The following is a 15,346-nucleotide window of genomic DNA, read 5'->3' on the forward strand; positions in this document are numbered from 1 at the left end:
CCCGGACCATCTCTGACACCTCCCTCCCCTTCTTGGACCTCTCCATCTCCATTAATGACGACTGACTTGACACTGACATTTTTTACAAACCCACCGACTCCCACAGCTACCTGGATTACACCTCTTCCCACCCTACCTCTTGCAAAAATGCCATTCCCAATTCCTCCGACTCTGCCGGATCTGCTCCCAGGAGGACCAGTTCCACCACAGAACACACCAGATGGCCTCCTTCTTTAGAGACCGCAATTTCCCTTCCCACGGGGTTAAAGATGCCCTCCAACACATCTCATCTACATCCCGCACCTCCGCCCTCAGACCCCACCCCTCCAACCGTAACAAGGACAGAACGCCCCTGGTGCTCACCTTCCACCCTACCAACCTTCGCATAAACCAAATCATCCGCCATTTCCACCACCTCCAAACAGACCCCACTAGCAGGGAAATATTTCCCTCCCCACCCCTTTCCACCTTCCGCAAAGACCGTTCCCTCTGCGACTACCTGGTCAGGTCCACGCCCCCAAACAACACACCCTCCAATCCTGGCACTTTCCCCTGCCACCGCAGGAACTGTAAAACCTGTGCCCACACCTCCTCCCTCACCTCTATCCAAGGTCCTAAAGGAGCCTTCCACGTCCATCAAAGTTTGACTTGCACATCCACTAATATTATTTATTGTATCCGTTGCTCCTGATGTGGTCTCCTCTACATTGGGGAGACTGGACACCTCATAGCAGAGCGCTTTAGGGAACATCTCCGGGACACCTGCACCAATCAACCACACCGCCCCGTGGCCCAACATTCCAACTCCCCCTCCCACTCTGCCGAGGACATGGAGGTCCTGGGCCTCCTTCACCGCCGCTCCCTCACCACCAGACGCCTGGAGGAAGAACGCCTCATCTTCCGCCTCGGAACACTTCAACCCCAAGGCATCAATGTGGACTTCAACAGTTTCCTCATTTCCCCTTCCCCAACCTCACCCTAGTTCTAAACTTCCAGCTCAGTAACTGTCCCCATGACTTGTCCGGACTTGTCCTACCTGCCTATCTTCTTTTCCACCTATCCACTCCACCCTCCTCCCTGACCTATCACCTTCATCCCCTCCCCCACTCACCCATTGTACTCTATGCTACTTTCTCCCCACCCTCCTCTAGCTTATCTCTCCATGCTTCAGGCTCACTGCCTTTATTCCTGATGAAGGGCTTTTGCCCGAAACGTCGATTTCGAAGCTCCTTGGATGCTGCCTGAACTGCTGTGCTCTTCCAGCACCACTAATCCAGTATTGTGTGATTTTTAAACCTTGTAAACCCCAGTTCAACCGGCATCTCCAAATCGAAACGAGGTGAGTGAGCTTTAATCCAATGATTTGTGGGAGGGGGTGTTGCTGTAAACTCTAGTCCCTTCAGGCTCCTCAGTGCCTTTTTCTTTAATGCCTGATAAAGCTCCCATGAAACGCTTCAGCACGATGTTCAAGGTTGAATTTAGATCGTGTTTTACGGAATCGCCCGAGGCGAACCGGTTTCCGGGCAGGAACAGTGCGAGGCTGCCCGGGGAGGCAGGGTCTCTGCCAGTAACACGGGGCTTCAGTGAGCTGCTGGTGTCTGAACTTCAGCCCATCCTGGCACGCAGCGACAGGCAAAGTAATCTCTCCATCAAGGCAACTCAACCAGGACAGGAGGCCTTTCAGTGCTTAAAGGACGCTGTTTAGCACATAAATGTTTCCTGTCATCACTGGGATACCCTTATCTCTGAGGCTGATGCAAAGATAGCTGGTTTGCATTCAACTAAAATACACAAGAATTATCGGCATCGTAAATAAAATGCTATCACGTCGATGCTGGAGATTAGGGAAACAATGCGTTTTTCAGCACGGCCTTTCTTGTGAATTTTCTTTTTGATTTTGCTTTTATTAGAGGTTTCTTTTGTGTGTGAGATATGGGTGTTACACATTTCCATCCTTCACACACACTGCCAGTATCTGATACAGACCCAGGTTAACGGCTGGAATAAAAACCAGAAACTGTAGAGCCCCTACACTGCAGAAACAGGCTATTCGGCCCATCGAGTCTACACTGACGCTCCAAAGAGTATCCCACCCTTTCCCCTGTATTTCCCGTGGCTAATCCACCTAACCTGCACATCTATGTGACTTGGAAGGAAACAGAGCACCCAGAGAAAGCCCACACAGATACTGGGAAAACACACAAATTGTCGCCTGAGAGTAGAATCGAACCCAGGTCACTTGTGCTATGAGGCAGTAGTGCTAACCATGGAGCCCCTGTGCCACCCCAGGTGTCATTGTACCCGACACACCTTCAGGGTGGAAACATGCGATGTTACTAAAGGGTAAAAGGTGCTTCAAATTGATCATGTTTAATTTTAAACAAAACATGCTAGCAATTCAGGATATGGATGTAAAACTGTACTTGCATTTTGACTTTTGATCTTTTAAATGTTAGAGTTGGTGGTCAGTGGGCAGGCTGTTGTTGTTATTCCCCTTGTCTGAGACACTTGGAGTGATGTGCCACTGTAGATTTGACAGCAAGAATAGCACCCAATCATAACTAAGTTCTTCAACCCCAGTGAAGCAGCTTAATGAGAGGATATGTGTGTGTCCATCTGTGTCTATGTGTTGATATCCACACACATATATATTTGTGCATGTATGTGGATCTCCATCAATATGTCTCTGTCCATGGGAGTATGTCTGTTTGGGGATGTGTACGTGTATCCGCGTGTGTCATCCTATGTTATGTGTGTTTCTTGTGTGTCTATGTCTGTGGTCTCTGTGAGTCATTGTCTTTTCTGTCTGTGTCTCTGTCTACGTCTTTGTATACATGTGATTGTCTGTCTGTGTCTCTGTCTTCCTGTATGTATGAACATCCATCTATCTGTGCCTGTGTCCCTGTTAAATCTGTGTGTATGAGTGTCTGACGATGTCTGCGTGCACAGAGGGCGAGGGGTAGGATTGGAATTTCCAAGAATTGAAGATCCAGCTGACTGCTGGGAACAAATCCACAAATCGGAGCTGCATGAATAATGCCTTTTTTCTATTTAGTTTAAGCACTTTTGTTTATCACCTTCAAAAATAATTGAACTGGGACAAACACTGACCAGCAAAGGGAAGCAGGAAGGCCTGTTGGCTTTCTGATTGGTGGATACAGGAGATGGGCATCTGGGATACCCTCAACAGGAATGTGGAAGTAGACAGCTGAAGGTGGTCGTCCGTGGTTATGTGATCAAAAGTCCTGGAATAGGACCAACCAGACCGAGTAGCTCCACCGAGTGTACCCCGACATTGTTAAGGATGTCAGGAAGAGGAAGTGCAGACAGCAAAGAGTGAGAGGTGGTTCTGCAGAGGAGAAGCAACCCTCACAAATGTATAGAGTCAAGGGGCAAAATACTATTGGGTGGTGGACAATGGGGTGTTGGAGAGGAGGGCAAGGACAGTAAAATTCCAGAGAACAATGTGAGGATGACTCCCCTGATGCAGTCCTTCCGGTGGGCATTTTCCCAAGAGTCAGAAAGCCGCTTGCGTACCTGAGACTGTCAACTGGAATCACAGCATTGTTAGTGCACAGTAAGAGGCCACTTGGCCCATCATGTTCACACTGGCTGTTTTGAGTCATTTTCTCCTCATGCCAATCCCTTTGCCATTTCCCCATATCCCCGCATATTATTTCTGTTTAAATAAAAATCCAATGCCCTCCTGAATGCCTCAGTTGAACCTGCTTCTACCACATGTCCAGGCAGGGCATTCCACATCCGATCTGGGTGAAAATGTGTTTTTCTCACAGCGTCTGCAGACCACTTTAAATCTGTGCCCTCTCGTTCTTTGTTACAGAATCATTGAGTCATACAGCATGGAAACACACCCTTCGGTCCAACCACTCCATGCCGACCATAATCCCAAACTAAACTGGTCTCATCAGCCCGTGCTTGGCCTAGTTCCCTCCAAACATTTCTTATTCATGGACTTATCCAAATGTCTTTTAAATGTTGTAACTGTACCTGCATCCACCACTTCCTCTGGGAATTCATTCCACACATGGGCCACTCTCTGTGTAAAAGAGATGTCCCTCATGTATTTTTTTAATCTTTCTCCCCTCACCTTAAAAATATGACTCCTGGTTTTGAAATCCCCCACCCTAGGGAAAACACATCTGCCATTCACCTTATCAATGCTCTTCCTGATTTTATAAACATCTCAACCCTCCTTCAGTCCAGTGAAAAAACTCCCAGCCTATCCAGCCTTTCCATATACCTCAAGCCCTGCATTCCTGGCAAATCTCTTCTGAACTCTCTCCAGCTTCTCCCTATCTACCCCATTCACAATTTGGAAAACTTCTGTCAAATCTAAATGCTGGATCAGGATTAGAACCCACATGCCCAGCACATTAGCCTGGGTTTCTGAGCTCCTAGTCCACTGGCATCACCACTGCATCGCCATCTTCTCATTGGCACTGCCAAAAGGTGCCCTACGATTGGGTTGCCCCTACCATCCTCCCTCAATCAGCCACTTCTCTTGCTGGCTCCTGACCGCCTCCTCCTGGTGATGTTGGGTATTCTTTGGTTGGGGGAGGGGGATGTTGAGAAGCGGGGTGATGGGGGCTGGTGCTAGGCTGCTTTGGAAGGTGAGGTTCCACCTCCCCCAACCACCTCCACAAAATAAAATCCTGGCGTTCGACCTCCCTACAACCACTCCCACCTTAGGGGACAATCCCATCCCAGTATACAGGACGGGACTGCGTGGTGTGGAGGGTGTTAAAATCTTTTTAAATAGGAAATGGCAGGGCCTGTTCGTCCAGGCTGCAGCCCAAGTTGGGATAACAACTCTGGTCACCCTGGTGGTTCGATCACATGCCTGTTCACCCAACTGCCAATATTCCCTCAGTGACTAAATGTAACTGCTCAAGATAAATAAACACAACACTCATCGTATTTTTTTTTCTTAATGCACCTACGATTTGTCTCCTGGGTTTCTTCGTCCTCCAAATTAATCTCTAGTTTGCAGTCTCCGGGGCATGTTGTCAGATAGACTGGAAAACATCCAAAGATCAGATGCCCAATCTGGGCTATGTTCAGCTTATAAATAGCCTCCAGTCTGAACAGCATCCAGCATCCTTGCTGCTGCTAGTCTACATAGGAACTACAACATTAAGTGGCTAGAGGATGAGGAACCGTGAGGATAATGAGTGACCGTGCAATCTCTTCCTTAAGGAATCCTGCTCCTCAGTCCTACTTAAAAAAAAATTCAAGGTTATGTTTCTTTAGTGCTTTTTGCACATTGGAATGCTGCAAATTGCTTTACCGTCAGTTGGATGCAGTTGCTGTTATAGGAAACGCAGCAAACATTTGCACAACAAATCCCACTAAAAGCAATGTCATCATGACCAGGCAATCTGGTGACTTTTGTTGAGGGATAAATATTAGCCAGGACACATATGGGGGAAAAGTGACCCCTCCCTATTCTACGATATTGCAATCTGTTACATCACCAGAAAGATGAAAGGGGATCTCAGTTGAAAGACAGCTGCTCTGACAGTGCGGCACTGCCTCCACACTGCACTGAGGAATATCAGCCTGATTATAAACTCAAAACTCTGGAGTGAGATTTCAGCACATGACCTTTTGACTCAGAGGTGAACCACGGCTGACATACCAAAATTTAGCAATGGCCAGCACTGCTGCCTCACAGTGCCAGGGATCTGGGTTCGATTCCAGCCTCAGACAACTGTCTGTGGGGAGTTTGTATATTCTCCCTGTGTCTGCATGGGTTTCCTCCCACGGTCCAAAGGTGTGCAGGTTAGGTGAATTGGCCAAGCTAAATTGCCCACAATGTCCAGGAATGTGTAGGTTAGTTAGGGGGAATGTAGGGGAATGGGTCTGGGTGGAATACTCATTAGAGGGTCAGTGTGGAGTTGTTGGGCCAAATGACCTCTTTCCACACTGTAGGGATTCTATAATTCTTCCCAGAGGACTGTACATCAATGTAGTGCGACACACTGACACACTCCTCCCTAGCTGCCCAGATTACTAATAGTTACTTAACCAGCATTGTCCAGGATTAGACACCATTATCTCTAATTCACCATGTGTGCAGACAAACCAGTTACCACTAACTGAGCACAATTGACACAAAAGGACAGCTCTTAGTAATCGGCAGCTGCAACACCATGCATTCATATAGCACCTGCCATTTTTTCAAAACATCTCAAGGATTCATGATAACAGCGCCATCAGACAAACTTAGACACAAAAAGAAACATTGCAGCCAGTAATTGAGAAACCTATTCAGTGAGTTTGGTCTCAAGGAGTGTCTGAAAGGAGGGACAATAGGAAAAGTGGCTTGAGGAGAGGATTCCAGAGTTTAGGAAGTTGAAGACTGCCGACATTGGTCCTAGAGCCACAGAGTCATACAGCACTAAAACAGACCCTTCGGCCCAACATGTCCACGTTGACCAGGTTTCCCAAACCGAACTAGTCGCATTTGCCTGCATTTGGCCTTTTAGCCCTCTAAACCTTTATGGAAATGAGAAATGGTCGGGGTAGGGGGCCACTTTAGTGGAATAAGGAGTTCTCTGAGGGGTGAAAGCAAAGATGATAAAAAATGGTTGATGCCATCATGCTGTTGAGCTTGTCACACCACTGTCCCTCTGTGTGTAAACTTGGCACAATGTCTTGTAAGACCGCTGTTGCTAAGACAACGAGCCCTTTAAGGAACACAGGAGGGTGACCTTTATGCAGGCTGCAGGAGGACTGCTAATGAATAATGAGGTGTTAACATTGACACAGGCAGAGACCCTGACTGCAAGGATTAACGTTTGCAAAAGGTGAACAGGAGGCCCCGTTCAGTTTGGACTGCATTTTAAAAGGAAAATCTGTCAGTTTCTGAGAGAAGTCTTAGTGGAAATATTCAGTCCTGGCTCCTTATCCCTTCTGAGGTGGTTTTCAAGAAGAAATATGTTTTTTTTCTGTGTTCTTTGTTTCCGGGAAAAGGGACCCCACTCCCCTTTCTCAGTTTGTAGTCAATCACTGGATTCCGTAGATGTCAGATTTCCCTGTCAGTGCTGATAGTCTGGTTCCAATGACAGTGTGTGTTAGTTTCCTGCATTAGCCACCTGTCCATTGTGAAATCAGGGCACCAAAAGAGGCTTCTTGGCCAATTGTAGCTCCTTGAACAAGCTTTGGCCATTTCGCTACCCTTACCTTCCACGTCTTGAAATTATTTCCCGATCAAAGGTGCAATCAATTAGTCTGACCTGTACAACAGGCCCACCATTACAAACGTCCAAACACCAGGCCAAGTGAAGTACTTTTAAAGGGCCATCATATTAAGAAACACCCCCTCAGGTGCAATGTAGAGATGGCAGTTACTGGAGAGAGGGGAATTATGAACACCCAATTCTCCAACTCAGGGGTGAGGAAACACGAAACACTGAGCTACCGCCTGGCTGCTGTTGATGTTGTTGGAGCAGGAAAGGCTTTCAACATTCCCACCCCGATGCTACACTACCCAACAGTAATATCTCTCTAGCAACGCGCTATATGCGACAACAATGCTGCCAGCTTGCTTTGCCTTTAATGTCACACTGAACCTGATCTGAGGTTGTTGTTGCTCATGGCAAATCATGAGGTCGTTAAATCCATGGGCCAACGTCAATATTTCTAGCGTCTTGTTTTAAGGCAAGCATGTCCTTCCCTCCAACAGTTACTGTTCTTCCTATTTTAGGAGATGCGCAATGTGGGGACCGTTTAAACGCAGGAGAGGCAGGTTACATCACCTCGCCCGGATACCCACAGGACTACATGGCACACCAGACGTGCGAATGGGTCATCTATGCACCTGAGAGCCACCAGAAGATCCTGCTGAACTTTAACCCGCATTTTGAACTTGAAAAACACGACTGCAGGTAGGAGTACACAAACGTAACCAATGTAGAGAGTGTGTGTTTGTGTGTCTATGTGTGATTCTATCACATCATGGCTGATCTGCCCCAGACTTCAGCCCCTCATAGCTCTCAATCCCTCGATATTTCAAAAATCTATCTATCTCCTCTTTCAGTCGTCTAGTCTCTCTAACCCTCGGCTACAGAATTGCAAACATTCACTGTACTCTGAAAGAAGAAAATTCCTTTGGATCTCAGGTTTCAGTGAGAGGCCCCTCATTCTGTCACTAGTCTGAGATTCTCACACTGGTGGAAACATTTTCTCAACAGCTACCCTCCTCATAATCATCGATAAAATCATCCCTCGTTCTTCTAAACTGTAATGATAAAGACCTAACCTGTTTAACCATTCTTGTTAAGTCATCCCAGGAATCAGCTTGGTGAATCTCCATTGCAAATATGTCTTATCTTAGATACAGGGATCAAGACTCCAGGTGCAACCTTAACAACACTGCGCAGTTTTAATGAAGCTTCCATATTTTAAAATGCCAAATGCCTAGCCAGGATTTCATTTGCCTTCTTAATTACTTGCTGCACCTGCATGCTAACCTTTCATGTCTCATGCATAAGAAAATCTAGACCCTTCTACCCCATGCTTTTTTTGGAATCTCTTTCCAAACATTTATAAGAGTCACACTGCCAGAGAGTCGTAGAGTCATATAGCACCGAAACAGGCCCTTCGTCCCAACTTGTCTATGTTGACCAGGTTTCTTAAATTGAACCTGTCCCATTTGCCTGTGTTTGGCCCATTTCCCTCTAAACCTTTCCTGTCCATGTACCATCCAAATGTCTTTAAATATTGCAATCGTATCTACCTCCACTACCTCCCCTGGCAGCTCATTCCATACATTCACCAGAAGAGGTGTGAAAATGTTACCCCTCAGGTCCCTTTTAAATCTTTCCCCTCTCACCTTAAACCTACACCTTCTAGTAATTCATAATATGATCAAGCAGAGTCAGTGAGGCTCCATGAAGAGAAAATCATACCTGACAAATTTACTAGAATTTCTGAGGAGATAACAAGCAGGATAGACAAAAGGGAAACAGTAGATGTAATACATTTGGATTTCAATAAGGTTCCACATATTTGGCTACTTAATAAGAAAGAGCCGTTGGTATAGTGTTAGTATATTATCATGGATAGAGGATCAGCTAACTAATGGAAGACAGGGAGTTGGGAGAAAAGGGGGAATTTTCAGGATGGCAACCTGGAGTGCCACAGGGATCAATGCTGGGGCCGCAGTTATTTACAAGATGTATTAATGATTTGGATAAGGGATGTGAATGTACCATTGCTAAGTTTGTGAGTGAGATAAAAGTAGATGGGAAGCAAGCAGTGAGGATGACAGAAAGAGTCTGCAGAGGGATATAGACAGGTTAGGAGTGCAGGCAAAATACCTGAAAGGTATATTCCCTTAAATGTATCGATCTCATTCACCTCCTGTTTCTCATTGCTCTGTAAGTACACCTCCTTTGGTATTTTGCTTTCGTGTGTCAGAAGTTGCAGCTCAACAAAACCCAGGCATGGTATCTTAGCCACATATTGGGCATATTTTTGCCTTAATGAGATATACTTAAAGATTTTGCAGTGAAGACAAAACTGTGCTTTCAATCAAGTTTTCCTTCCAACAAAATTCAAATTTCTCTCTTCAATTGCCTTCACAGTACCTTTAGTGTAGTCTGAAAGGGCTTCACAGGACTGATTCTGAAACAAAATTTGAGATTGAGTTATCTGAGGAGATAACAAGGCAGATGATCAAGCAGTTTGGCCAAAGTCTTTAAAGAGTGTTGTGCAGATGGATAGAGAGAGGCGGAGAGGTTTAGGGATGGAATTCTGCAGCTTAACGGCCTGGTAGCTGAAGGCTCAGCTGCCAATCTGACAGCAAATAAAATCAGGAAAGCATAAAGAGCTAGAATCGGAGGAGTGCAGAAATCCCAGGGTTGCGGGCTTTGGGTGGCCAGTGGAGATTACAGAGGTAGAGCTGGATGAGAACATGGAGGCATTTGAAAGCATCAATGAAAGTGGCTATGGTTGAGTTGGTAACATACTGTAACCATGAGATCCTGCTTTCAAATCCCTCTCCAGAGTTGTAGAGTCAGACAACACAGTTACAGAGCCCTTAGTCCAACCAGTTCATGCTAACTACATTCCCAGATTAGTCCTATTTGCCTGTGTTTGGCCTAGATCACTCTAAAACTTTCCTATTCTTGGATCTGTCTAAATGTCTTTTAAACGTTGTAACTGTACCTGCATCCACCACTTCCTCTGGCAGCTCATTCCACATACGAACCTCACAGTTCAGTTTTGGGCCACAATTATTTATGATATGTACTAATAGCTTTGATGAAAGGATCATCATTGTATTTTCAGCAAATTTGGGTACAAAGATAGGTGTAAAAGGAATAAGCTGAGAGAAGAAGTTGGCAGAGGGACACAAATAACTTACAGTTAGGGGGAAGAAATAGCTTAGTGGCATATCACTAGACTATTAATCCAGAGAATCGGGTTCAAATCCTGTCATGGGGGACTATAAATTCAGTAAAGGTTTCAGATTAAGATTCCAACAATTCCCATGAAATCATTGTTGATTGTCAGGAAGAACCCATCTAGTTCATGCGTACCTGGTCTTTTCTTTTTTATTTATTCATTTTGTGATATGTGGATGTCGCTGGCCTACATGTGACTCCAGACCCAGAGCATAAATGTTTGATGCTCCAGTGTACTGATGACAGAGTGCTGCACTACTGGAGGTGCCTACTTTACGATGAGATGTTAGACCGAGGCTCCATCTACCTGTTCAGGTGAATGTTAGCCAGCCCATGGCACTATATTGAAGGAAGAGCAGGGACGTTATTCCTGGGCTCCTGACCAATATCTATCCTTCAGCTGACATCACACAAAATAAAACCGATCTCCTGGTCATTCCCAAATTGTTCAGCACATCCATAACACTCTCACTTTAAACCTATGCCCACTAGTTTTGGACTCCCCCAACCCTGGGGAAAAGACCTTGTCTATTTACCCTTTCCAAGCCCCTCATGATTTTATAAACCTCTGTAAGGTTACCCCATAGCCACTGATAAAACCCTCCAGTCCTGGCAGCATCCTTGTAAATCTTTGCTGCACCTTCTCAAAAAATTCTTCCAAAGGAAGGGCGACCAGAATTACACGCAGTATTGTCAGTGGCCTCACCAATTTTTGCTGGGTATGGTGACAAGTTTTTAAATCCCAGTTCTGCTGTGTAATGAGGTTTACACCAGGACACTGTTCACTTTTCAGTGTGGCTAACTCAGGCAAAGCTCTGTCATTCCTATCCCACCTTGCAACCCCAGCTCCATCCATACAATCTTTCTACACCAGCCGGAGAACTGGTGTTTGATGTGGAGGAGCCAGTGTTGGACTGGGGTGTACAAAGTTAGAAATCACCCAACTCCAGTCCAACAGGTATATTTGGAAACATTAGATTTCAGAGCGTGGCTCCTTCGATAAGTAGCTGTGGAGCAGTTCCATAAGACACAGAATTTACAGCAAAAAATTACAGTTTCATGTTCAATATAGTTTGTTTAATATATTATTTCAGTTGCATTACAGTGTAATCTTTTGCTATAAATTCTGTGTATTATGGTCCTGCTCCACAGCTAACTGATGAAGGAGCAGTGCTATGAAAGCTTGTGCATACAAATTAACCTGTTTGACTATAACCTGGTGTTGTGTGATTTTTAATGGTGTGTATATATATGGTCAGAGTTAAATAGGGGGATCTAGTCAATGCTGGATGCAAAATAATTTCTGAAGTGCAATGGCTGGATGGTGCTGTGATGGTGGTGAAAGAAAGGTGCCTGATGAAATGGGTCTTGCTTGTTAAGGAGTGGGAAATGAGGCTAAGTTTGATCTTCGAAGTTAAGTGGGATTTTCGATAGCTATCGGACAGCACAAGATCCTATGTTTTCGAATCACTTCATGGAAAGACAGCACCTCCAGCAGTGCAGCCCTCCCTTGGTTCTGCACTGGAAGCGACACCCAAAACCTTTGTGCTCACATCCTTTTAGCGTGCCTTGAGTCCACAATCCTACAACTCAGGGGCAAGTGCTGCAACTGAACTAACACCAACAGCGCAGGTGACTGGGTTAAGAGAAAAGCACACAATCGGTGTGAAAACTAGACGAGCAATGCAATCAGCCAGGGTGACCATCCTCAATCCATCTCCACGCCGCTGACTTGAGAGCGGTGATCTGTCGAGAGAGGAAGTCAGACGCAGCCCAGAGTAGTGCGTGCACTTATACCGACCTGTGCCCCAAAATAAGCAGTCGGCCAGTTTGGGATTGAAAGAAGGTAGATTGAAAGGAGAGAAATGCTATTGAGCTTGGTCATCACTCAGAACCAGTTGATGGGTATGACTAGGAGAAGCAGCACGGTGGCTCAGTGGTTAGCACTGCTGCCTCACAGCGCCAGGGACCAGGGTTTGATTCCAGCCTTGGGTGACTGTCTGTGTGGGGTTTGCATGTTCTCCCCATGTCTGCGTGGGTTTCCTCCCACAGTCCAAAGAGGTTCAGGCTGGGTGGATTGGCCATGTGCAATGTAGGGTTACAGTGTATGGGATGGGTCTGGGTATCTGCTCTTTGGAGGGTTGGTGTGGACTCGATGGGCCAAATGGCCTGTTTCACACACTAGGGGGTTCTATGAATCTAAGCATTTCTCTCTATGCTCCAATATGTTGTATCCATACAAAGTTAATGCTTGATGTTAAGCGTCAAAATCCAAGTGACCAACAGCGAAGTCACTGCATTGGATTTGCTGCCCCCTGCTGGCAGGAGTAGAGAATTGCACCTCAGGTTCCCTATGGATCCCAGGATCAGGGAACAACAGACTCCACTGCCCCGGCAATTGCCATCCTCAGTACGAAAGGAAACAAATTGTGTTTTCACAGCATCTTTCATGACCCTCGGCTCGACAAGTATTTTTGTGAAGTGCAGTCATTGTCTTCATGTAGGAAACTACGGCAGTCAATTAGCAGCCAGTCCCCACAAACAACAATGGTGATAATTACTAGGTAATTGAAGTCACTGGGTGGCTTGGGGATAGTTATTGGCTGGGATGTTGGGGAGGACTCCCCTCCTCATCCTCAAAATAGTGCCATTGAATGTTTTAATGTGTGCTTCTGAGAGTAGTCGAGGCCTCTGTTTGAGGTCTCATCAAAAAGATGGCACCTCTGACAATGCAGCACCCCTCAGTGCGAACTGCTGCCCCATTTTGTAAATCTGTTTCCTTTCCATTGCCATATCCCTTATTACTGTTTAAAATGCCATAAAAGTATTGCTGTTTTTACGAACAGCCATCAGGGACACAACCCCATATGTGAAGAAGCTTTACCTGGATTTGCTTTTTAAGCGGATTATCTTAATTCTACAGTTGCTTTTCCTTTTGCGGGAGCCTCCTATCAGAGGGGTGAACAGTTCCCCTATCTGCCCTGTCAACTCTTATATACAGCTAAGAATTCGTTTGAAGTGCCCTCCTGCCTCTTAAGTAAACAGGCAGTGAACTGTTCACCCGTGTCGTATTCACTTAATGGTTTTTTCCAAGAGAAGAGAGGCTGAAATGTTGCTTAATAGAAGTCTCAAATGGAAGGGTTCAATCGGCTGGATGTTGAGAAAGTGTTTCCATTTGTGGGGGAATCTAAAAATAAGGCCATAAATATGAGATAGTCTGGTTTCTTTCTGCTATAGTAAAAGATGTTGTTAAACTTAAAAGGGTGCAGAAAAGATTTACAAGGATGTCACCAGAGTTGGAGGGTTTGAGCTATAGGGAGAGGCTGAATAGACTAGGGCTATTTTCCCTGGAGTATGGGAGGCTGATCCATATAGAAGTTTCTAAAATCATGGGGGTGCATGGATAGGGTGAATGGCCAAAGTCTTTTTTCCCAGTGTAAGGGAGTAAACAAATTGAGGTTTAAGGTGAGAGGGGAAAGATATAAAAGGGACCTAGGGGGCAACCTCTTCATGCAGAGGGTGGTGAATGTATGGAATGAGCTGCCAGAGGAAGTGGTGCAGGCTGGTACAATTACAGCATTTAAAAGGCCTCTGGATGGGAATGTGAAAAAGAAGGGTTTAAAGGGATATGGGCCAAATGATGGCAAATAGAACTGGATTAATTTAGGATATCTGGTCAACATGGATGAGTTGGACTAAAGGGTCTGTTCTCCTGCTTACATCTCTATGCCTCTATAACTAATAAATCAATTGCAGACAAAGGTTATTCACATAGAATTTATTTAAAATTGGAACTCATTGCCACGTGGAGTAGTTATTGTGGATAGTATAGATGCTTTTAAAGGGAAACTAACTCAATATTTTTTCTATTCTTTCATGGGGCACAGACATCTCTGACTTGGCCAGTTTTTTATTGCCTTTCCCACAATACCCTTGAGAACGTGGTGGTGAATCACTTTCTCGAACTGCTACACTCCTTGGGGTTTTAAGATTTTGACCGACTGATAATGAAGCAAGGGTGCCATAGTTTCAAGATAGTGAGTGGCTTGGAGGGAAAGATGCAGGTGATAGTCCCATGTACCTGCTGCCCTCCTCATAGAGGTTGTGGGTTTAGTAGACACCATTGAAGGTGCCTTGATGAATTTCTGCAGTGAATCTTTTCGATGGTACAAACGGCAGCTTCTGAGCATGGGTGATGAAGGGAGGGAATGTTGAAGGTGGTAGTTCAGTTACCAGTTAAGTGGGTGGCTTTGTTTCAGATGGTGTCAAGCTTCCTGACTATAGTTAGAACTGTTAGAACACATCTAGGCAAGAGAGGAGTATTCCATTACACTCCACCTTTTTCCCAGGGAGTACAAAAGCTTTGCCGTCTGGTTTTGTACTCCCCTACCCTGGGAAAAAGACCATGGCTATTCACCCTATCCCTGCCCCTATAAACCTCTATAGATGGCTCAGTGGTTAGCACTGTTGCCTCACAGCACTAGGGACCCAGGTTCAATTCCAGCCTTGGGTGACGGTCTATGTGGAGTTTACACATTCTCCCCATGTCTGTGTGGGTTTCCTCCCACAATCCAGAAATGTTCAGGTTAGGTAGCTGGGCATGCTAAATTACCCATAGTGTATTCAAGGATGTCTAGGTTAGGTGCATTAGTTGGGATAAATGTACAGTAGTTGGATAAGGGAATGGGTTTAGGTGGGTTACTCTTCGGAGAGTCAGTGTAAACTTGTTGGGCCAAATGGCCTGTTTCCACATTGTAGGGATTCTATGAGATGGTCAACCCTGAGCCTCCAACACTGCAGGGAAAACAGCCTCAGATTATTAAGCCACTCCCTATAGCTCATACCATCCAGCCCTGGCAACAACCTTGTAAATGTTTTCTGCAACCTTTCAAGTTCAGTACCTGGAGTTGTAC

General features: G+C 45.5%; 1 protein-coding gene across 5 annotated transcripts in view; it reads left to right on the forward strand.

The window, feature by feature from the left end:
* LOC140481915 (neuropilin-2-like) overlaps positions 1-15,346 on the forward strand; it is a 107,793-nt gene that overhangs the window by 18,671 nt on the left and 73,776 nt on the right. For 4 of the 5 annotated variants that reach the window (XM_072578588.1, XM_072578589.1, XM_072578587.1 and 1 more), the window contains one exon: positions 7,730-7,910. In XM_072578588.1, the coding sequence (XP_072434689.1) occupies positions 7,730-7,910 (181 nt within the window). Of the gene's footprint in view, positions 1-1,214; positions 1,340-7,729; positions 7,911-15,346 lie in introns of those variants that run through there. The other variant, XM_072578590.1, reaches the window with a different exon arrangement.

Source organism: Chiloscyllium punctatum, chromosome 10 (genome assembly GCF_047496795.1).
Source record: "Chiloscyllium punctatum isolate Juve2018m chromosome 10, sChiPun1.3, whole genome shotgun sequence".
NCBI lineage: Eukaryota > Metazoa > Chordata > Chondrichthyes > Orectolobiformes > Hemiscylliidae > Chiloscyllium > Chiloscyllium punctatum.